Source organism: Nanorana parkeri, unplaced genomic scaffold (genome assembly GCF_000935625.1).
Source record: "Nanorana parkeri isolate BGI_ZX_2015 unplaced genomic scaffold, ASM93562v1 scaffold1610, whole genome shotgun sequence".
NCBI lineage: Eukaryota > Metazoa > Chordata > Amphibia > Anura > Dicroglossidae > Nanorana > Nanorana parkeri.
The window spans coordinates 213,957-239,418 of NW_017307878.1; the positions used below are offsets into that span (position 1 = coordinate 213,957).

The 25,462-nt window shown below is 41.8% G+C and overlaps 1 protein-coding gene across 1 annotated transcript in view; it reads right to left on the minus strand.

Annotated features, from left to right (window-relative positions):
- ST6GALNAC3 (ST6 N-acetylgalactosaminide alpha-2,6-sialyltransferase 3) overlaps positions 1 to 25,462 on the minus strand; it is a 219,508-nt gene that overhangs the window by 83,138 nt on the left and 110,908 nt on the right. The window contains exon 3 of the mRNA XM_018570848.1: positions 10,801 to 11,210. Within this exon, the coding sequence (XP_018426350.1) occupies positions 10,801 to 11,210 (410 nt within the window). The remainder of the gene's footprint in view (positions 1 to 10,800; positions 11,211 to 25,462) is intronic.

Consider the following 25,462-nt stretch of genomic DNA (forward strand, 5'->3'; position numbering starts at 1 on the left):
TGGTCAGCGTCCAGCCCAGCTAGGCGGGATGCTGGCCACAACGTCCCTGATTGCTAAGAGCCAGGCGAGGAGATATGCATGGGAGAGAGGTGGGGAGAGACAAAAAGTCACCTGTCTCCGTGGGTCTGGGAACTTTTACTAAGCCAGGGAGCAGCACCCTCCCCCTTCAAGTGGCATCCAATGCATGTACCATACCCTGGATATGCCACTGAATGCAGTGCACATAAAGCACGGAGGATCGGACATTACCACATTGGACATTGCCAGGTTTTTTGCATAAGATGCTTCTTTACAGTTTTGTGTACTCCCTATTCTCATCATTACGCAAACAAAACTACAAGTATGTGTTATTTATTAGCTCAGTACAGTTTTATCCTTTGGATTTAGTAGGAATGTTGTGTTATTGCAGTGTCTATGTGGAATGTTAATTGGAATTGGAATGTTATGTTCTGTTTGTGTGTGCTATTAATCATAACAATAATTTTAGTGTATTTTTACAGCAAACATTGTTTTGATAAACATTTGCGTAACTATGCCAGGATGTAAAAAATCAGCAGCACTATCTTTATATTCGATGGTCCTTTCAGAAAATGTATGGCTTGGGGAGTATTTTATAAACTTTCAGAGCTGTGACAAGTGATAGAAAAATGGAAAATACCACCTGAAGATAAAAGTAGAGAGCAGGGCCCGGCAGAAAAAGGTTTAAACATATTTTCTCCCTTGGAGAGAAGGGACAGAGAGGGAGAAGAGGGAAAGAGGTGAAATTAAATATTATTTTTATTCTATTTTAATCTCTGCCACCTTATTTATAGCTGAAGCTTTGTCTTTTACATAGTGTTTTTGCTAATTTTTGTTCCTTTTCTGTGTAATTATCCCTGTGAGATTCAGTTTCTTCAGTGGGTCTAAACTAGTTTATAGAACTTTTCAGCTGATTTCAACTCTGAAATGTTGGCTGTTTTCTCATGCCTTTTGACCAGGTGAAATCCAATATTCTATACCAGTGGTGGCGAACCTTGGCACTCCAGCTGTTTTGGAACTACAAGTCCCATGAGGCATTGCAAGGCTCGGACAGCCACAGACATAAACACACAGAGGCAGATGCATGTTGGAATTTGTAGTTTTGGCACAGCTGGAGTGCCAAGGTTCAATTTTACATATTATAATTTTTTATATAATATAATTTGAATTATATTTTTTAAATATAAAGAAAACAGTGTCCTCCATCCTACCTGGCCTGGTACACCATGTATACAAGTTAGCATTCCCACTGTTGAAGGGCCCCCGGCACACCTATGCCAGTCTGCATACCCTTCAGCACTGTTGATGATGGGCAAGGAACTCCTTTGCAACTTTGGTGGTGATGGGGTGTTTGGTACCTACTTGGACTAAGAAGTAAGAGTCAAGTGGCAAAGCACTAGAAGGTCACAGAATTATTACTGTTCCTGTGCAAGAGTTGGACTAACATCATACAGCATAACTGGGTTACACTGAGGTGCTTTTATGTGTATACAATAGGTTTGCTTTTAAAGTAGTTAAGAAATGCTTTTTAAAAATTGATTCACTGCATGAATCAAAACGCTGCTTCCAACCTTTCATATAAAAGGCCAGTGCACTTAACATCCCCTTACATTATGCAGAAAGTCTCTTTATATTTGTATTTATTAAAAAAGTATACAAGTATATTAGCTGGTAAGAAGGTCCGTAGGGCTGTTCATTATATATATTACTATGTTATTATGTGTCCTTGAAAAGGGTGAGCTGTTCAGCACTGAAATGAAAGGACAACTGTGTTGCTTTGTACTTTTGTCAAGCCCTATGTGTGAGATATAATACTATATATAGTAGATTGACACACACATATGCTATACGGACAAAGGTTGTGGGCAGCTGACTATCATACCAACTATATGGCCAAATGTCTGTGAACATCCCTCAAATATTGGGTTGAGGTGTTTCCAGTAAAGGATTCTGTTCTGTGCTACAGCATACAAAGACATTTTAGATAATCGTAAGCTTCCAATGCTGTGGAAAACAATTGGGGAAGGGAACCTCTTCTGTTCCAGCATGACTGTGTCCCTGTGCACAAAGCCAGCTCCATAAAGACATGATGAGTCTGATGTGAAGGAACTTGAGTGGCCTGTACAACGGCGTTGAAAACCTTTGGGAATAATTAAAATGCCAATTGCTAACCATGTCTTCTTATCCAACATCAGTACCTTCTCTTTTGGCTGAATGGGCACAAAAAGCCTTCCCAAAAGAGTAGAGGCTGTTATAGCTGCAAAGGAGAAGGCAACTCCATATTAATGCCCATGGTTTTGGTGAGGGATATCCAGTGTATACAGGTATCATGTTAGCTATACAGTGGGGTATATTTATCAATGTAAACCCAAGAGTCATTTTTCACCTGGAGATTCAATTACAAAAATGTGTGGATCTTGAGTAAGAGAGATTGATTGTTTTTTATAGCTAATAGATGGTCCCACTGCATCCTTCCTTTTATATACAGGTTAGAACAGCTAATAATCATACCATGGAGAATTGTAAACATGTGAAATCATTGGAAGGAAAGTGGCATTTAGCAGAACATAAGCATTAAATGTAAGCCCATTACATGCAGTTTTCTGCGGTAGTTTTCACCAAGGAGGTCTGCTGTACAAGGACAAGGAATTATTATCATGTAGAAAGCCCGTATCTGTGGTTTTTCTACATAAAGATCAAGCATGCCTTGGAATCCCACAAACCCACACTTAAGCAAGCCCCCTGCATCTCATAATGTACTGTGGCCACCTCTCTCATTGTACGTTATGCACGCACGGCATCCATGCCAGGTATGACATTTTCTAATGCACATTATTGTTGGCATTATATTTAGCAAAACCAAAGGGATGTATAGGTACATAATGTTGCTTGTTATTTCTCAATGGTTCTGCTTTGTTAATATTCTGTATATACAGGTTTATTGGCTCTCATTGCAGTACTTACTTTGTCTCCAGCGATGTCCCCCATAGAATCTCCGTCATCTTCTGGGTTGATTGACTGGCTGAACAAAATAAAAAATCTTTGGGGAGGTAACATCTACCTGTAGCCCATACCATAAAGTAAGATACCTTATATTAATATAAGCATGGCTGGGGATTAAAAGTAAATGTGCCTAGAGTTTTACTTTAAAATATGAATCTGCACAGCCCTGGGTAAGCTGCTGAGAATTGAAAGGTTGCAAAGAATCTCAGGAGCCTGGTGGTGAACTGGGACAGTAAGTAGATTATTAGTCAGTAGATTATTGTCCCTCTTATAAAATGTATCTGTCACTTTGCTCAGTATGGGGAAAGAACAGGTTCACTTTAAATAGACCTTGTCAGGTATCTAAAGTAATCAAACTGCCCCCCCCCCTGAAGTAGAAGAGGTAGTATACTCATATTTCTGGCCTGTGTCTTCTCCTTCCCCGTTGTTCCAATTCTGCAGTCTCTGTCAATTTCTTAGGCATTCAACATTTCTGGGAGTGTTGGATGCATATGTCCTCCCTGCACACACCATGGTTCCTTTCTCTGACTTCTATAGTATGCTGCTACAGAACCCGGCAGTAATGTAGGCGGTTGAAGAAAGGAACTACAGTATCAGATGTTGAAGAGAATGACAGAAAATGCAGCACTGGAATGGAGGGGAGGTAGGAGACATGAGCTGCCAGATAGGTGAGAATTCAATCTCTTCTATATCAGGGGATTCCCAGCAAAGAGACCTGACAAAGTCTCTTTAAAGTGCAACTTATGCAAGGCAAATAACAAGTGAACTTTAGAGTCAGCCCCACTAGCTGGACATACTCGCCTTCCTTTTGCTCCAATGTAGCTCTTTTCGACCTCTAGGAGGAAAGAGAGAAAGCCCACGACTTGAAGCTTACTCAGTTCTGAGGGCTTCATCTCGACCCCCCATATGCTGGCTGTCTGAGCGGCCAATCAACAAGCACCTGTGCTATCATGTGGGAGAAAGGGAAGTGAGTCACATGCTCCCCAATACCTGAAAGTCCTGGGTATTTCTCTTCACTTGGACCAAAGTGAGCAGCAGAGAAGCAAAAAGAAAGTGACTATGCTACTAGTGATGCCACCATTAAAGTAAACCTGTTTTTTTTTTCCATGAGGTAGTAAAGTAAATGTCCACCTTAACAAAAATAAAACTTTTGAAGAGACCAGTTAGAGGTAGTGAAACCTATAAAACAAAACCAGGATGGAAGAAGTCCCAAAGTAGCAAGTGGTAGAATGTATGCAGGTGATGTTTCTAGGACAGTTCTCAGCCGTGATAATACAATTTACCTGGGTCACAAACAGAATCCCACGACGCTCCCCCCATGCTTCCATACATCTTTCTGCTCTTTTTTGGTTTAACCTGATCTAATTAGCATTCCCGGGAGCTACCTATTACAGGAGACCTTGATAAACAGGTCACCCAGCTGTCTTTACTTTACGGGTAATTATGCGGATGGTGATTATGCACTGCCATCCTTTTTAATAAGTGCTTGACATGTTCCAAAAAGAAGAAAAAAAACCCACCATACTGTCTTTCACTCAACAGTAACTTTGTGCCGGCGACATGACCTTCAGTAACTCTGCAAATGAGATGGTGAAAAGATGCCCACCGCAGGGAGCAAAGGAAAAACACAATTCATCTAGTCGCCTCTCAGATCCTTGTGAAATAAGAGTCAGGCAGAGCACATAATTCTGTGAAATTAAAAATGTAATTGGAGAGAGAGAGAGAGAGAGAGAGAGAGAGAGAGAGAGGGGGCGAGAGAAGGAGTGGGATCTGATTATCTACAGCCACAAAGAACAACAACCGCAAAAAAAACCAAAAAAAAAAACAAAATAGAATTTCGGATCTTGAAGTTCCAAGACTCTTGAGAAGTAATTTCTCTGGAAATGGCTTATATTCTGGTCCCTACGGTGGTCTTACGTTAGCGAGGGTGGGATTAAAAAAACAACAAAAAAGAGGGGCAAAAAAGGCTGAATGATTTTAAGCCCGCGGCAATTAATCTATCGCACAGCGTACAAAGAGACGCGCTTGATACACAACCCAAGCCTCGTAAACGCTGCAAGCGAGCAATTTCCTCCCAAAGGCTCCATTTTGTAGACAATAAACTTGATCTACACGTCTAATAACATTTAATACATTTCAGTACACAATCTTAATTTGTATCCGAAATCACCAGGTACTTGAAGAGACGGAGAGCCGAGACCAGTTGGTTTGTTAATGCCGTGCTTATTATGCTGAGGGTTGTAAATCACGAGGTGGTCTATGAATCAAGATGATTAGTGAAATTATATTTGAATGTTACGCAGGATACGGCAGATTTATACCAGAAAAAAATAATTGTTTCGGTTACATTATTGATGTTGTTTATGTGTTTGTGGCATTTCGCATTTCCTGTGTGTTTTTTTTTTAATCAACTGTAGTTACTGCTTATTAAAACTGCAGGCAATTGTCTAAAAACAAATTAAAACATTGTGCGTTCTGCTGCCCTGAAGTAAACCTCTAGCTTAAAAAGTTCAGCATGCAATATACAGTACAGTACATGTATGTGAATAGGTTTAGTAGCTAAACAATTTGTATGTCATGATTTCCTGTGACTTGGCTGCTCACTGGATGGCAAATAAGCATTTTCACATTGCTGTTAAAGCCACTCCAGCTCCTAGTGCTAAAAAAAACGTTCTAGATCAGTTCTCTCCAAACTGCAGCTGGATGCTCCCCTTCGCTTGCCTTTGATCTGCTCTTGAGTCACTAATCCTCCCACTGAGACCTACATTGGAGCGCAATTCTTTCAACTGACACCAATGACTGGGAATTATTCTTTCCAATGACACCAACAATGTGGCACTATTCCTCTCGCTATTACCAGTGATGGAGCACTGTTCCTTCCACTTACACCAATTATGGGGCACAATTCCTCCTCCAACTGACCACAGGCACTAAGTAAGTTTTAGTCTCACCACTTACTAATGCTAGTGCATTGTTTACTCTCACTGAGGCTGGGGCATATTCTACTACTACCAGCCCTAGACCGACTTCCTAAGGTCTGAAGTACAGAAAGCTAGTTCTTTGTTTAGAATATCTGAGCATTTCCCTGTGCACGTAAGGCTCCCGAAGCCATGCTCCCAGGCGGTGGGTTCATGGCATTTAGGCGCAGAGGAGCTGGGTTACATGACATTGGGGATCATTTAGCCTGGAACAGGACCAATAGCTGGTTCACAACACAGAGAGGAACAACCTAGGAGAAGAGAGGTGCATTGCTGTTTTTTTATTTTTAACAAAGCATGGGCTACTATTTTTAAAATATTTTACCTAGGGTGGGCTTTAGAGTCCATCTGTAGATTTCAGGAAGGTGGGCTAGCAATATTTAAAATAAAACTTATATTTCTGTGACAGAAAGCAAGGAATGGTTATAAATCGGAGGTATGTAAGTCCAAGCTTTTTAGATTGCATCCCACTTTTTAGTTAAAAAACCCCAGGGAAAGTGTGTATGGTTTAGTTGTGCAATTTATAAATTGTGTTCTGGGTCCCTGGGGCTGGAATAATGGAGAGAAGGGTGGGCCATTATCCCATCAGATAAGTGAGCTGGTCAGTCCAGGTTTTGTCATTGCAGCTCGGTAATCACAGGTGTAGCCCATTATTGCGGCTATGAGTGTTTAAAAGGAAACAGCCTGGCTTTATGTGTAAGAGACTGTTACCCAGCTAGGTGAGCTGGAGGATTGAAGCCTGCACAGATCCTTTTGTTGCTGAGAAGGGCATTATTTTGGAAACCGCATTGGAGTACAGGAAAGTACTGACTAATGTTATGAAGTGTTGTGTTTTGCTGCAAAGATTGGACTGTATTTCATGAACTGCAGAAAAACTTGTTTACTGTATGCTGTGGAAAATAAAGCTTTTTGAAAAGTCAAGTGGACTGCCTGGTGCTGTATTTGCCATAGAAGACTGTGGTTAAGAACGGTTCCTGTTACACTTTTAAATTGATAAAGAGAGTAACAGACTATACTTTTTTTTTTTCCCCTAGATTTGCAATTTCAGGTGGCCATACAGGTCTGAAAAGCGAGCAATGTGAGAGATCACCTGTGATGACTTGGCAGTTAACAACAGGCTTGGTCACTGCTGGCCCAACTCCAACTTCGTTTCGACAATGAAGAACACTGATGAGTTCATCTCTATGCTCTCATCTTTCATCAGCAATCTCCTAGTGTTAGAATGGCAGCACTGTGCAAGGTAATAACTACCCCTGTTTTCTTTGACCTGACAAAATGTATTTGATTTTTGTTCAAATTGAACTTCAGGTAATAAACAATGATGATTTCAATCGTATGCCTTTCATACTGTATACCGTAAGTTATTGTTACAACTCTGTGCCCTCCGGATGAATGGTTCAACAACCCCCTCCCCCCCTAAAAAAATGAAACCTTGATCCTCAGTATGGGTCAGTGAGATTGCCTATAACATTGAGGGCCCAATAGTAGACCCATACCTTCCACCCTTCACCTGATTAAACTATCACTCTGCTAACCCCTCCCATCAGCTGGTCACAAACATTTGACTTGACTACACTGACCATTCACAGTGCTGTCCCTTCTTGTTGCAACGTTATGCATAATACACTGCCCGGCCAAAAAAAAAAAAATCACACACTCTAATATTTTGTAGGACCGCCTTTAGCTTTGGTTATGGCACTAGGATGAATTGGACCACTGTGTAAGGTGTCCTCTAAATCCCAAAGATTTTTAATGGGGTTAGAGTCTGGACTCTGTGGTGGCCAATCCATGTGTGAAAATGATTTCACATGCTCCCTGAACCACTCTTTCACAATTTGAACCCTATGAATCCTGGCATTGTAACCTTGGAATATTCCCAATGTGCCATCAGGGAAGAGAAAAAGATCCATTGATGGAAAAACCTTGTCATTCAGTATATACAGGTAGGCAACTGACCTCATTTTTGGGGCACATAATGTTGCTGAACCTAGACCTATTAACCCATGGAAGGCTTTCACCTATTTTCTTAGCTGAATCTAGGTGGTGACCTTTTTTTGGGCCAGGCGGTGTAGAAGAGCTTGACTGACTCACAGCTCCATACCTCCATTTCCCAGACCTGCCATGCACAGGATTAAATGAAGCTAATATTAAAAACAGATGTGGGCGCTTATACCAACATTCATTAAAATCTGTTCTTTTTTCAACTAATATATCATAGCTATAATAATCTCTTTTATTTACCCGTCATTTCATCTTTCCTGTAAGTAGACTACAGGTATGTGATTTGCTCTTTCAAGGCCCTTTGTGCTTTTAAACAAATCTTGCTGTTTGCTACTAAATTCTCAATATGGCATTGTAAAGGTTTAATGTAACCTCTCTGACCTTTGTCCAGCGCCCTTGCCTTTTGGATGGCATTCCCTGCGGGCATCTAAGCTGTGGTAACTTGCCCATCTCCTCACAGGGCTCTGACAAGAAATCAATTTTTTAACTTCGTTCAAAGGAGTAGCGAGATCCAATTCATTCTCTGAGAACACACAATATTTTCCGCCAGCTATCTAATATTCTTTAAATGAAAGTTGAAGCTTCAATTTAGAGCAAACAAATTACATTTCAATAAGTCCCTGACTTTTTATCAGTACAGGTTGAGTTACACTTTATGATGGAACAGAGACTAATCATCATAAGAAGGAAAAAAAAGTTTTCAGACCTCAGAGACTGGAGATACGATTGCAAGACGTCTGACAAAGTTATATTGTCCATTTTACACCTTCTTCTTGAGTTTTGCCCATTGTTTCATCATGTAAGATGTGTTCAATAGCTTTTCATAATTATGCCCGAAGGTCTAACTAGTGAAGGCACTTCAACGGAGATCAGGCAATAAATAATGCATACCGGGTTCTTTTAGGGGCTCCTACGGGGCTCATAGGTATTGAGGGAACAATGTACAGACGTCACTAAGCTACGGGCTGGCTCCCTCAAATAGTGCAATAGAGAATGATCTAGAGATAATGCAAAAATAAAACAAGTCTCAGACAGCTGAGGCTGTTCATTATGTCAGAATGAATAATGTAATGGAGATACAAAAGGTACAAAAAAAGGGAGGGGAATGGATTCCAGTCAAAACAATGCATGGTAACAGTAATACGTTAAAGGACGACTGTAACATTTTTTATTGAACTTTGTTCTATTTTATTCAAGTTTTTTTGTTACATCCTGGTCTTAGCTCAGGTACACTATTTGGCCAAAGGTTTGTAGATACCTGACCATCAGACCCAAATGAGCCTATTAGACATCCCATTTCAAAACCATGGACCTTAATTTGGAGTTGACTGCCAGAAGCCTTGGCCCAGAAGGACACAAGGTGGGGTTGGGAATACCTCCAGTATACTCTCTCCCAGTTTTGCTGTTCTACAATAAAGCATTTAAAAAGGCACCTTAAAGTGACTGGGGCCTAACTTTGTCAATCACATGTCCCTTCACTGAATACGGATCTGACCCTGAGAGTGAAATGTCAGCCCTTCCTGCCTTTGGGAGTCCACCTCAGGCCTCTGGAGGTCAGGGGGCACTACAAAAACAATTTTAGTGTGCAAAAATACAATCACATTTTCTAATTTTCTGTAAGATATAAAAGATGGGACTGCATTGATTAAAGCGATACCAAAGATGCCAATCTGAAAACTGAGCTCTGTAGCAAAATGGCGACAAACTACAACACCCCACATCTGGTGTGCATTTCTCAAGATGGACTTTCTGATGATGACATTAGTGGTCAATGGCTGCACAAATCGCGTCTTTTACTCTCTACAACCGCTAATAATCTCCATGGAAGCACATGTGACAAAGTGACAACATAGGAAAACAATTAGTAGACAAGGACAGAGTTTTATCACCCTATGACATGAAGTGCCTGAACAAGAGCCTTCATGGCAGAATAGCCAGGTATAATGTTAAAAATAGTCACCCATGTCTTGTTTACCAGTCCTTTGTAACAAGCACATTCTGCAACACTCTTGTTACAGGACCTGATGCAACTGAAGCTAAGCACTTGAGTGTTCACAAATGAGAATAAAGGTTTTGCTGACATCAAAGGAGTGCTGTAGGTCCTAATACTAGGTTTAAGGTCATCTGAACAATAATCAGAGAAATACAGGACCTCCCTGTCATTCTGCCTTCAAACATTAGACCTGTTCTTACAAATATAATTTATACAAATATGCATGTTTGCAAAGGTTGAACATCTGTGACTGGTCCATTTTGGGCAATTGGTCCTTCAACTAAGCAGGCTTAGTCAGGGGGCACTGGGGAGCCTATAAACATATAAAATGTTTGAAACAGACCTAAACTTTGATTTTTCATCCATATTAAGGAGGATTCGTCTCTTATGAAAATCTTATTCTTCAATAAGCCTGAAGTTATGAGATTTTCTAACATACTTTGCTTGTGAAAAATTGCCAGCAGTTACCTCCTTCATCAGAAACAGTTGACCCGATTTTCAGCTGAGATTCTGGTCAATCAGGACATTACTTCATCCTTCCTTTTTGGGGAGCAAAAAAGCCTTCCTTTTTGCTCCCCAACCCATCCACACAAAACCTCCTCCTCTACTGACTAATAAAATGTCTTGTATTTCCTATGTGGACACCACAGGTAAAAATCAGGTCAACCGTAGCTCTGAATAGACAAAATGTGTAATAAAAATATAATATACCATAACTTGCTGAAATGTATTCAATAATTAGAGTAGTGAATAGGTCATTTTGAATATATCTATTCTAGCTACACTTGTAGTAAACGTGCATCTCACCGATCTCTACCGGTCTCCAGTTTGAAGACACTGTCACAGTAGTTCATGCGCATCTCAGTTGTTATGTAGACTTTAGCACCAGTGTAATTTTCCACCACTTTGCGCAGCATGTTGTACACAATCCCCTTCCCATCTTGACGCATGTTCCTGAAAGGACCCCATATGACGTAGATGGTGTCATTGGTCTCCTTGAAGAAGTAATTGGGGTCTTTGAGCAGGAGAGGGACGCTGGTGTGAGACACAACCCGGATCGTAGTCCTCTTCCCTACGTCTTCTGTATAGGCTTTGGTGGGAGCATTGTTCATTCTCCAAATGCAGGAAGAGTGGTCAATTTCAGGTCCAACCTTCTGCCCGATCATCTGCCCAGAATTTGATACAATTGCGCAATGGCCACAGTCAAGCTCAAGAGGCTGGGGGAAAAAGGGGGGAAAAAGGGGGGGAAAAGGTGGGAATTTTTTTTTAATGTAAATACACAGGTACATCAAGAATTACATTTTATTAATTTTTTATAGACATACAGGGTTATTCACAAAAGGGTGAAGAGTCTCGAGAAGGCAGGAGAAGGGAATAATCTAGGCCAAAATAGCTGATTTGGCATAATTCTCCAATTCAGCTCACTTTCCGATTCAGCTATGTTGTCCTAGATTGTTCATTTCTCCTGCCTTCTTCAAACCCTTCACCCTTTTGTGAATAACCCTCATAGTTAACTTGCACAGTGACTCAATGTTGATTTTGAGTACCGGGCTTCCCCCATCTGCATTTATCTAACCCAGTCTCTAGAAACGCCCGTTTTCCTACCATTGAGGACACCAGCATTGCCAACCCAAAATGAATTTGTAATGGACAACTGCCTAAAGAAAATAATGAATAGCCTGAAAAAAAAGTCTGAAAAAAAGAAAACCAATGCAGCCACCATAGGTAAGCTGAATTATAATAAATTATAGTTATCGGGTTTAGATAGCTTTAGATATATATATACACACACACACACACAGTGTGTATATATATATATATTTACTGTATATGTGCTACATATATATATATATATAATAAAAGACATGTGCCAAATAACAATCTGTTTCCCACAGTGAGTATTTTCATTTTCAATCAAAAAAGCCATAGATAGAGAACAAGAAAGTGAAAGGCATTAATATTGTTTCAATTTTATTGAATAGATTTATGGATAATCTGGGCATAAAGCAGAAAAGCAATAGAAGAGGCAGACGCACATTGCATATTTTATTTATACATATAAATTGTGGTCTGCTTTGCTGGGCGAGATTACACTTCCATTCTATGAATTGTCTCCTAACAAAGCATGTCAGCTGTAATCTGCGCTGCCTCTCCAGACGCCGCGGCATGTCGCTCTTATCTCTCCTGGATTCCTGTAAAACACTCGGATTTTATACGGATAATAAATGTCACTTTGATGGTAAGAAATAAAAAATAGGCATATTTCAATATTGCTTCTGCTATTGAAATTAGTTTTTTTTTTCCCTAACACCGTAATGAGCAATATAATTAAATATGCGAAGAACACAGCTAAGGAATCTTAGTAATAAAGTCGTCATTGTTTTAATTGTATTTGGTTACTCACAGCACAAGGATGGCTTAAAGGCTGCACCTGAAAGTGATATTAAAGTCAATAGGTTTTTAATCTTTTCCAAATGATGATTAAATCACTAAAAATGGATGCTGCTCCTTGATGTTAAAAGTTTTAGAGGGTTATTCACAAAGCTAGCCGAAGGATCAGCCGTAGCTCCGACTGATCCTTTGTCTAGCTTTGGCCGCTGGAGCCTTTCGGCTCAGTAGAACCGAGGGGCTGCTGTCAGGCTATTCACTATATCCCGTACAGCTCCCGAAGCTGGCCGAGCGGCTCAGCCGAGGCGAAGGCATATGACTGAGCCGAAGTGGGGCGAACGGCGGGCCATTGGTCGACTGAAAGCCTTGCAACTGACAGCTGTGCGGAGCCAGTCGTGATCTCACGGCTGGCTCCGCCCAGTTGCAATGACGGATCAGCATCCCCAGGTTACCTGGGACGCTGAACTGTCATTAAACAATGACAACTTGGCAACAAATGACAACAGGCTGCCCTGCAGTGTTGCGAGGCAGTGTGAAGCCAGTGTGCTTTCTATAGAACACCGGCTTCCTGATGCCACCCAGCTTCCTGATTAGCCAGGCCCACATCACCTCGGGATGCCGGTATCGAGTACCGGGAAAAAAAATATCGGTACTCGTACTTGATGCCAAAAAAACGGTATTGATGCATCCCTCTTAAAAAGTCCATGTAGTATGTACAGTATATTTTTTCTTTATTGTGTTCAGGACTAAAATATAACAGTGTGCGTACCCTATTTAAGAAGGGATTTCCCTCACACTGGAAAGATATCCTCTCATTTCCTGTTAAGTTTGCAGGACAGGAAGTTCAGGGAAATCTCCTGAATGCAATACAGAAAGGAAAAAAAAAGAAAACTTCGTGTTTTTAACCAACTCCTACTCTGTCCATAACGATTAAAAAAAAAATGGGCTTTAGATATCACTTAAAAATAGATTCGGCCCAAAACAAAGACAATTCCATGCTAAGAAAATCCCATTTATGTGATGTAAATCTCCGTGTTTGTTTTCACAGGTTTACATACTGATATAGGAGTGCTATTACACGCCATTTCACATGTCATTTTGGGTTTAGCATGGAGGTCACGCAATCTGTTGAGCACCTGGGGGAGGTCAGGATGTGCTAGAAACATTTTATAGTTTTTTAAAGCTGCAATTTAGAACAAATGAATCCTGGACTACAGCTATGCAACAGGAATATTGTTCCCCATTTGTTTAAGTGGACCTGAGCTTCGAAAAATGAAGATTTGCTATAAAATATGGAACACCTAAATTGTTAATTGTAGCTAATCTTCAGAACTCCATTGACTTGCATTGGACGCGAGGATGCCAAGAAAAATTCCACAGCTGGGGCAGGTGAGTACTGATTATTGCAGGGCCTGAGGATCAGGTGAGTATATCTGCTTTGTTCTGGTCCCTAGACTTAACCCTTGCATTCCGAGGGCAGCCCCACTGCAAGGGTTAATTTTTTTAAAAGCCCGGAGTTGTTCTTTAACGGCATGGTGATAATGTACAAAAGGAAATAGAATGACAGAGAGATGAGCTCATCAGTCTGCTGCTTCTCCTTTCACTGTCCAATCACATTTTGGGGGTGGGACAAGACCTGTAGAGGTTACTTAACTTCTGCAGAGAAAAAGCAGGTATTCTCCTATTCCAGACAGGGCTGTTCTATGTGGCAGAGATGTGTACACCTCAGAAGTGGATGGACAGAAATACAAATTCAGTTCCAATATATTTATTTCATCCGTCTTTTCAACTGTTTGACTGGAGTTCAGCTTTATGAACAAGAATTGTTGACTGAATAAGGTCTCACATAGAGTAGTTGTCACCGGAGATAAGAAACAGGTAAGGCAAAGGACTAGGGAAACACTCAGATATAAAGCTGTAGGGTGATGGTGTAAGGAAGGCTCAGATACACAGCTCTGGGCAAAGCTCTGAGGCCAACATAGAAAGTCAAACTAAAGGAAAATCTCAAGGGAAAAAAACTCCGATACAAACTTCAGAAGGAAAGATCTAAACTAACGCTCCATGGAAAGTCTCTAGGGAAAAATTGCCGGGCTGGGAGGAAACGTTCAAAGGAGATTCAAAAATGAGAACCTTAGGTAGAGTTTAAAGTGTTAAGGTAACATTTGGTGAAAAAGCAAAATTGACAGACGCTCCTACTTGACCCAAACTATTACCCTGCGCCTCAAAGCTCAACTCCGGGTACAAAAAAACCTTTATTTACATATATACCTCAATAGCCAAAAAGGATATAAATCCACTTTGTGTGCATCATATGCCATGGCAAACCTGGATAATATCTTGTAAGAATTGCTGTGACATCATCACTGTGCTGCACATACCCTGTGCACAGATCAGAGCCAACACATAAATATTGTATGAGGTAGACCCATTCAGCACTGTGAAAGGGCACTGCCCACACCATCCTGGCCGCATTGTGCCTTTCATTGTGCAATTTTATCATTAAAGAAATTACTTCCATTAACGAGTTGCTATGGGCACAGCTTTTCCTTTAGTTTTCATGAGGAATGTCTACTCATTAAAAAAAAAAAAAGCCAATGTCCCTCCTTTTTATTTTTCTTTGCTTTTCAGAAGAGACGGCTGACGTCCAGATTGACTGACTCGTATCTTAGCAGGTTTCCCTGCGGAGCTGGAAGTTGATCCGTGCTGCCCACCTTGAAATCTCGCGGCCTGAAGGATCCCAGAAGGAAAATTAAATGTATTTAACACAAATGAAAGTATTCAGGAATGACGTTTTATAATGTGATTTTTATTCTTAAACGACTCTTACCTCCTACAAGCAGCAAAAAAGCCCACGCTAATGTCTTCTAAAGACTATGTGGGCTTTCAGTCTGTACAGTGACGCCATTACCTAAGGACTAAATAACAATGTTCTTCGTATTGTAGAAGCCTGGGCTTTAATTTATTTTATTACATAAACAAATACAAGTGTTAGCAGCAAGTGATTCAAACAAAGTCCGCAGAATATGCCTGCTGGTGAGCGATCTAAGGGCCCGGCCCACCGCTGTGTGTGTCAGCAAAATCATCATGTGGCTAAAAACTAGGGATGCGCCGATACCGTTTTTTCGGTATCAAGTACGAGTACCAATATTTTGCTTTCGGTACTTGCCAATACTGAGTACTGAAACTGGTGCTTCCGCTGGCATGGAGCAGGCTTGCCTGGCAAACAGGAAGCCGGGCGGTGGGTAATGACATACATTCCTGATTGACACATTCTAACTTTAACTGACACATGCAGATCGAAGCTCCCTTCCTTGATCTGAAGATGAGTGAAACACAGTATATACAAAAGTAACAACATTACTTTATTTCTCTCTATCTGGACCCTAAATGGTGTTTGTAAACATCATGGCAGACGGTCTGTTTGCTGGCAGCAGCAGCTTCTACAGTTGCTGGATTTACACAACTACCGGCTATCATTTTGACAGCAAGTGAGTTGGGGGAAGTGGCAGTGGAGCAGAAGGAAAGGGCAAAAGAAGTTGTAAAGTCCCAGCATCTCCTCTTCTGTTATAACATCAGCATTGTAATAGGAATACATACTAGAGTTGGCTTTGATAATCATAGTGTGGTGGATGCTGGAGAGTTAAATTCCCTGACAGTTCTTTCTATGTCTCGGGGACCTAATTAGTGAGCTCTCGGTGGCTGAGTTCCCGGGTTTGCTCACCTGTTGTCTTCCCATTGCTTATCTCAACATTCTCATAGTGACAATTATTGTCATAGCCGTACACCGGACACAGCGGGGAGATATCACAATAATTCTTCTATATTGGATTGTCTCCTTTCTTCAGGATCAACATATTCCCAGTTTTCATTGTTCTGGTATCCGATCCTCCTCCCAGTTATTAGTTCATGTATACACTTCCATGATGTCGGCCCCCCTCGATCCAAATCAATATCATCCTCTCCTCGTGATGTATTCTCTTCTGGTCTGACGGCTGTTTCTGCTTTTTCCTGTGATGACACTTTGAATTCTATGTCTGAATTATAAAATAGGTCTCTTCCATTCCCGGCTTCTAAATGCAATAGTTATTTAATTTGTTTAGCTCAGCATCGTAACATTTCCTTCATTGCAATTTAAAGTTGGTCCAAACCCGGATCTAACTGGATGACATTTAGTTTGCCAAAACAGTGTGTATTATAAACTATAACCATTTATTAAAAGCCTCTTCCTGTCTGCATGCACTCCAGCATTGGCTGCTCAGGGAAAGTCTCCTGGTTGTGACACCGGTGGGCCATGCTTGCGTAAAGTGTCTGCAGTCCGTGACAGCCTCCTGTAGTATGTCTTCTGTCACTGACAGCCTCCTGTAGTATGTCTGCAGTCACTGACAGCCTCCTGTAGTATGTCTGCAGTCACTGACAGCCTCCTGTAGTATGTCTGCAGTCACTGACAGCCTCCTGTAGTATGTCTGCAGTCACTGACAGTCACCTGTAGTATTTCTGCTGTCACTGACAGTCACCTGTAGTATGTCTGCTGTCACTGACAGCCTCCTGTAGTATGTCTGCTCTCTCTGACAGCCTCTTGTAGTATGTCTGCAGTCACTGCCAGCCACCTGTACTATGTCTGCAGTCACTGACAGCCTCCTATAGAATGTGTGCAGTCAGTTACAGTCCACTGTAGTAGGTTTGCTGTCACTGGCAGCCTGTAGTATGACTATAGTCAGTGACAGCCTCCTGTAGTATGTCTGCTGTCACTGACAGCCTCTTGTAGTATGTCTGCAGTCACCGACAGCCTCCTGTGGCATGTTTGCAGTCATTGACAGTCCCCTGTAGTATGTCTACAGTCACTGATAGTCTTTTATGCAATGTCTGCAGTCTCTTGTAGCAATATATATAGTCAGTATTATCTGCTGCCCCTTTGATGACATCAGGGGTCACAGCTGACCTTGGAAGATGACCACCACTGCTATACATCTTCCAAGCACTGTATGAGCTAATATGCAGATGCTACATTTATGTTTATTACACGCATTTATAAAGCACCATTTATTTACACAACACTTTACATGCTATTCATTCACATTGGTCCCTGCCCCATAGAGTGTTGAATCAAAGGTCCCTATGTCATGCACATCAATAGGGCTAATTTAGACAGGAGCCTATTCACCTCCAGTATGTCTTTGACGTGTGACAGAAACCCAAGCAAGCATATGGAGGAAATGCAAAATGAATAAAGGGACTGTCCTGGCCTACCTGGAACTGAACCAGCGGCTCAGTAGTGCTGACCACTGAGCCGCTGTGCTCAGTGGTTAATAGCAGCAGAGTGCAGTTGTATGCACAAGACCAGCCTCAGATTTTTTTCTACAATTAGCACTGCGATCTAGCCAGTGATATCTTCCAGGATTGGGAATAGGGCAGTATAAAACTGGGAAGTAGGTTGGGGGCTATGGTATATGTGTATTGCACTTGTATTGCATTTGAAGTCATGGGGGTTAACTATCTGATATGCTATTAATTGCTGATTGAAGGACTCTTTCGCCATGAGATTTGGTGATTTGCTGATTACCAAATGATGGCGTTCATTTGTTTGCGGCACGCAGAGCTTTTTGTAGATCGGCCTGAGCACAACGAGGTCAGAACGCACATACCGCCTTCAACGAGCCTTGCTTCGTGCAATGCACATAAATGTGAACCGGTCCCCGTCGCCATCAACAATTTGTTTACATCTTTATTCCTCTGTAACATTGTCACGACTTTGAAGATTTCAGAAAAAGGCGCACGGCGGATCCGCCATGTACGGCGTAGGAGCGATTTTTGAACAGGGTGGTGCGCTGACAATCCTTGAATCTGTATTTGTTATCAATCTCTCAGGGGAGACGGCATGTTTACTAAGTGGATTTGTCACTCGCAGCTGGTTGGAGTTCATTATTAAAGAGGATTCGGGGAAGGGCCAGTAGACCCGGCAAATGCTCCATTGCAAGACAGTTCTCCATGGAACTATCACAGCTGATGAATGGTCAGAGCAGGAAAATTTATATGAAGAGCGGCATGCTAACCACATGTGAGGCTGGAAATCCCACAAAATGACTTTATATTGTATTCCATGAACCTCTGCTCTACTCACGGTGTACCGGTCCCAGCACATTAAATGGGATCTCCAGCTTAAAGTGACATTAAACCCTCAGATTTTTTTAACATAAAACAATACTGTAATGTGCGCCTTACTGTAATCCATGGTAGTTTCCCTTCTCTTTGCTGCTCTTCCTTTTAAATCCGTATCTCTTCTCATGCTGGGGAGAACTTCTGTTTTGCAGCAGACTGCCTTGTCTCTGAAATGGATACATGGTGTCTGTGTGCAGGTTTGTAACCTGAGCCAGCACTACAGGAAGAGGCACTCAGCTGCAAAGGGAAGTTCTCTCCCATCATGAGAAGACATGAGGATTTAAAAGGAAGAGCAGCAAAGAGAAGGGAAACTACCATGGATTACAGTAAGGCACACATTACACTATTGTTTTATGTTAAACAATCTGAGGGTTTAATGTCACTTTAAAGCCCTGGCTGCTTTTTAATTTACCTAGAGTCCCAGCACATTCTCTCCTGTTATAACATCAGCATTGTAATAGGAATACATACTGGGGTTGTATCTGATAATACAATCAAAGCTTACCTGAAAAAAATCCCTTTTATGTAGTGAGTGCTGCCTTCTATCTGCCTATCACTTCCATCAACTTCCTGGATTCCCAGTGTGCTGTGCGTCTCTTTCCCTGCTGCTTGATGTGATGCAATCTCCATTTCTCAAGATACATATCCCATCATGCATTGCTTCCAGCTAGCAATGATAATGTTACATTGTTCAAACGTTGTTGTAGTTCAGAAGGCAGGCTCTGTGAAATGGTGTCAGTGCATTGAGGAAGTACATCCTATGGGGATCTTCAGTCCTCATATGTGGTGGCTGCTTTAGTTTTCTCTCTCTAAGGCTTTGCTTCTATTACACCTGGCGATCTTGGCAGTAACACACTTCTTGTCCTAGGTGACAACACTTAGTCACTAAAATGTATATATTATACATGTGCACCAGCAAAAAAATTGTTTAGTTCCGGATTTTGCTTTAATTTGTTTTTCGAAATTCGGGTCCGGAAGTCAATTCATTTCGGAATTCGGACCATATTCGTTAGCGGAAATCCGTACGCAATTTTGTTTCGTTCGTTCGATGCAGCAAAGTGACATTTAAAAGGGAAAAAAAGTTTTTTTGTTCTCAAATGTCACTTTGCTGCAACGAAATTTCGTCCAAAAAAAAGATCCGGAAATTGGGAATCGGAAATTCGGATTCATTTGCATTCATTATATCCGTAATTCGGAATTCGGATACATGCGAATCTCCAAATTTCCGAAATTTCATCCGAATTTCAATTCTGCCTGCAAAGGTTCTCATTCACCCAGGTCATGGTATATCTGTAAAAAAATAAATCAAGGCAACTGGACTTGCTGTATTTTTCGTGAATATGTTTCGCTGGTCATGCAACTAGTCATTCTGAATTGAGAAAGCTAGTCTGATGACCAGCGAAACGTCTTTAAGAGAAATACAAGTCCAGCTGCTTTGATTTATTTTTTACAGATGCAGCACAGGCAGGAAGTAGGACGTTTCTGAACAGAAGCTGATCTGGAAATGTCTCCAACAAGAGCTCCTCCATGCCCACAACTCCTCTATTAGAGAGCAGCCCTGCTGGCACACGCCAGGATTACCAGGTTTCTAGGGATCGTCGGGTTTCTAGTCCCGGCCCATTGATTAAGTTTGTACAACCAATTCATAGTCTACTAATGATGTCTTCACTAAGCAGCTACTGTTTCCAATAAATGAAGCTTTGTTTGAATGACACATTGGGGGACAACAAACCATCTTATGGTTTTTAATCAACGAAGAGAAGGAACGTTGTGACCTTTGCATTCCCCTTCTTCTGTGCAGACAATAGAAAAAGATAATTAAAATCAGTAAATTAGAAAAAAAAAAGAAATATCTTGAAACCTGGCCAGACGGGAGAATTTTTCCTAGAAAGGTCACTTGTCAGCGAGTTGTACTTTTTAAACCTATACATTTATCACAAACGTGTTTCCATGGAAGCCGAAGGTCGCCCCGCTAAACGGTGAATGATCAGAGCTAGAAAAGGTCACAGGAGCCCCGTTAAGGTGAGGCATTGACAGACAACTATGGGGACTTTCAGCCGCCCCATATCGAGCTGACCTCTGCTGGTGACAAAATGAATTGCCCTTCTCCCCTTAGGGGGCCTATGGGTCATAGTCCTCTTTGTTCATCATTAAATCTGCAGCTTTAAAGGTCGTAATATAACACATGGGTTTCAAAATCCTCCAAAATTACATAATAGTTATAGTTTAGAAACTTTCTATGTAACTTCAATTTATTTCATTGAAAAAAAAAAAATTTTAAATCTCCAATTAAAAAGTTATATAAAAAAAAATCAGCAGCAATGGACAAAACCATTTTAACCATTTGTTGCTCTTTTTTACTTTACTATTTTTTTTTCTTTTTTACTTGTTGGCCACCCCTGGGTGGTAAAAGCTTTAAAACGTATGTCCAGCCAATACTTTTTTTCTTTGTTTTGGGTAGGGAGGTTTAGAACCCTTGTTAGGTTTTAACTGCTATTAGAGAAATGTCCCCTCACTTCCTGCCCTGCTGACAATGTCTCCAACAGCAACAGTGACAGAATGTTTTTGTTTAGTAAAGTATGTGAAGGCTAGAACTTCTGCCACGTTTTATTTCTAACATTCAATATACTATCCCACACTATCGCCCAAAGTAAATATTAGGGATGCGCCAATAACGATTCTAGTATCGGTGCCGATACCGTGTATTTGGGCGAGTACTCGTACTCGCCCAAATGCTCCGATACCCCCGATAGCGCAAGATCCGATAAGAGAGATTTCCTTTGACCGGCAGTGCCCAGAGGGAACATGGAGCCGGATTCCCGGCCAATCAGGATGTCGGACGTTGGGTAATGACTAGCTGCCCTACTTTCTGATTGGCCATGAAGTCGGCTCCTTGCTGATTGGCTGGGAAGCTGGCTTCCTGGCCAATCAGCATGGAGCCGACCAAACAGCATGGAGCTGGCTTTCTGGGCAATCAGGAAGCCAGGAGGTGGGTAATGATACACCAACCCGGCTTCATGATTGCACAGGAAGCCGCCTCCATGCTAGTGGAAGTACCGGTAAATATCAGTACTGGTACTCGATACAGAAAAACTGGTATTGGTGCATCCCTAGTAAATATAGAAGGGTGCATGGCCAACGGTACTCTGTATACCCAAAGAGATAGCCCGCACTCTCTAAACCCTGTGTATTAAAAACAGAAGTGTTAGTAACATACATTTGCAAATCCCTCTGTGTTTGGTCCCTAACTCTAATCTGGGAGCCCTGTTAAATTAGAGTTACGTAACACAGTATACAGAGGAACATTGACAGGGCAGTGTGGCTTCCACATAGATTTGCAAATCTATGCTACTAACCCCTTTGTTTTAAATACATAGTTACCAAGGAGAGCTGGCTTTTCCTTTTAACTTAGGTTTTAAATTTCCATTGTCCCTATTGCAGACTTTTCCTTACTTCCTGTCTGATGAAACTGTTGTCAGCAGGACAGGAAGTGAAGAAAACTTGTTGTAGAAAAGGGTTAAAAAAGGTTGCTTGCTTTCCTTAAAGTGTATTTCCACTTTGTAGTCAGTTTGAGATAACCCTTACTACATATTTGTTACACGTTCCTATTCACCCAGCATACCTAAAAACATATTTAACAAAATATTTCTTCCTTTTAGATGTCTCTAGGAGGACTTTGCAAACTTTTGACTCGATTTTAGTAAAAGTAAACTCGGTCTGTCCTCATTGAATGACAGACTGAGCTTCCTTGCATTAACATACAATGCTTCTAAGTCTTTAACCCTTTGTTAGGACAGACAGTGCAAGATCTGCCAGCACAGTACAGACAGGGTTCATTGTGTTAATGTTCATCTCCCCACCCCCTTAAGGCTGGGTTCACACCTAGGCGTCCCGTTTTTGTGCGTTTATATATATATATGTGTTAACAGCATGCGGTTATTTGGGCATTTAAGCACGCTGTGCATATTTGTATGTGTGTACGCTCACGAAAATGTGCAACATGCCTCTGTTGCATGTTTTTGGGAATTGTCAATGAAGTCTGCCCAAAGAAGCTCCTGTATCTTTTAACAGAAGTTTTGCAGTTTTTCTGCTCAGGTGTGGCCATTGAAAATCACGGGATTTCTTGTGTTGGGCAATTAAAAGCGCTTTTCGAACTGCTCAAAAACGCCTAGGTGATTGTCCTCCTCTTCTCCCATGTCCCACGGAGTCTGTACGGGTGCACGCTGCTCCATAGACTTACCTTGTGTCTCTCCTCGTCTCGGCTGAACATCTGAGCTGCGCATGTGCCCGCCCCAACTTTTCTTTCAGTATTGTGCAAGCAGCAATTACATTTTTGTTTTATGTTAACAGAGCGTAAATTAGTAACGAGAACAACTTTTCTTTCAGTATTGTGCAAGCAGCAATTACATTTTTGTTTTATGTTATACTATGTAAATGAGAAACATGTAACAAATCTTAAACAGGCTTTATCCCAACTTGGCTGCAAAAATGGAAATAAACTTTAAAGGGAAAAATATTACGGCTTATCTACATTTCTAAAAATACATAGAACATAAATCCAATGATTTAGCCAACTGTTCTTGTGGATCAGGAAGGATTGTTTTCCTTGTGCTCACTTCTCGATCCTGTCCCTGCAGAGAGTGGTGACTGTCACTCACAGAATCCCTGCAGGGATTCTCCCCCTCCCCGCTGACTGGCGGAAAGGACGGGGGAGGGGGCGGGCACAGCTGGTTCTGCCTCGAGATAGGCAGAGCCAGCTGTCAACCAGACAATAATGTCGGGATCCGCCCCGAATGCGGCGATCTCAGTATACCGCGAGCTGTAGTGTGCAAGATCACTATGGACAGAGCAGTGTACAGCAGCCATCCAGCTACTAGCTTGCAAAAGGGAGGAAGAAAGGAGTGGGGAGCAGAGGAGTGACTTTGCTGTGCCTGTACTTGTACACTGTACACTTATACTCCATTCGTAAATCATGCCAGAGCTCATTTCAAATACACACAGAATTCTGCAGGGAGAAGAACCCTAGGATTATTGTAAAGGGGGGATTTGGGGGGGTGGGGTTTGTGAATGTGACCATGTTTTATGGTACACCGTGAATATGGGTGCAACATGAAAAAGTCAGAATTTTCTTCAGTATACTGAGTGCACAGCCATTGGGTGGGTCCAGTGGCATCACAAGGGGGGTGCTGGGAGGTGCGGCCCGCACGCAGGTGCCACCATTGGAGGGGTGACACCAAAATGACTGGTAGTGATTTTGGTGTCACCCCCTATGAAAGGTCGGGGACTCGGTCATGGACCAAGAGCCCGACAGTGTCAGGAGAGAGGAGGGGACCCGGCGGCATACCTCATCCCGCCGGGGAAACGTCCCCTCCTCTCTCTGCCGGTGTCCATCACCAAGATGGCCACTGGCAGGCGTCAATAAGACGACCGCACACGCGCGATGGCATCACGGCGGGGTGTAACCCGGTCTCCACTCCGGGTGTCACCCAGCCTCGGGAGGCCCCTGGGTGGGTCCACTTTTGGCTCAGATCACACAGTCTGCAGAGTGGCGAGAATGGTTCTGGTTATATGAAGGGCTTTTGTGCCAAGCAGTGCTTCCAACAACTAACTACAGACAAAAACAATATCCATGTGTAACGGAAAGCTGATCTCTGCCTGCAGTTTTCTCTTTAATTTTCTTGTGATGAGAAGGGCCCAACACCTTTTTCATAAGATGAAATATCGAGCAAGAAGAGGCTTTACAATGAAATACATTAAATTGTGATGTCTTCATAACTCAACAACTGAACCGATGGAAACTTCAATTTCTCCATTACGGTTTTGCGCGACGGTGGAAAAATATCTCGGCGTAATTTCGAGACAATACATGATTCATTGAGAGGCGGAGGATAATTATAATCTACTCAATGCAATTTAGTTAACTACCTTAATGTAAAATGAAATGAGATGTGCTCGTGTAATTCCGTCATTCCTGACAGTGCTTCGATGTGCAAAGTGTACGATAGAACGCAGTGACAGACCTTCTTCCCCAAACGGTTATGAGATGCGGGAGGATTGCAGTTCTCGGAGAAGAGGGATAATAGAGCTGGATTATACAGCGCAAGAAGACAATCACGGAATGTAGTGACTCTTTCGATTTAGAATTACTCTAGTTCAGATTAGCTGTTAGAAGCTCCAGACTGGCTTTGAAGATGTAAAAGCACACCTTCCACTAAAACGCAAGGTCTGCTTATTGCTTTGCCCAATATCATCTAGCCCGCTAGATGATGACTTTGGGTAACAGGAGTACATGACCGAAAGGAAAACTAAAGCCCAAAAAAAAGGTTTGGCTTTAGTTCTTATTTAACTCTGCCTCATAACCTCATTTACTTACCATTCCTTGTTCATCGCCTTCAGGTACGATGTGAAGTACTGGCATCTCCAGGTATGGCTGACTTCCCCCTTGAATCCCCTTGATGGCCCAGTGCTGCCATGCAGGAGCATGCAAGAAGTCCATAGCTTGGGTGAGCTCCAACAAATGTGTTAGGAGTTTCCACAGGGCTTTTTTTCACCAGTTCCAACAGTGAAATTGAACATAGCAACCGGGAAGAAAGGTGAGTGCATGCTGCAGGCAGGGGAGGGTAAATGTCCCTCTTAATATGCCCTGCATGGCACATGGTCACTTTAATTTTCAGTGTTGGATAGATTTGTACAGATATGTACATCTGACCTAACAGTATGATATCGGTTGTGAAAACCAGGACAAAAAGTTTCACCCAAAAGAGGACAGCACTAGCAGACCCCTCATTTTTGATGGATGTGGTCACTGCTTAAACAAACTAGGCACACTTCCGAGGATCGATAAAAAAACAATCGTAGTTTGGCAAAGTTTGCACAAACTTTGTTTAATATGAATTCACTATGGCAGAAAAAAAAAATCCTTCAC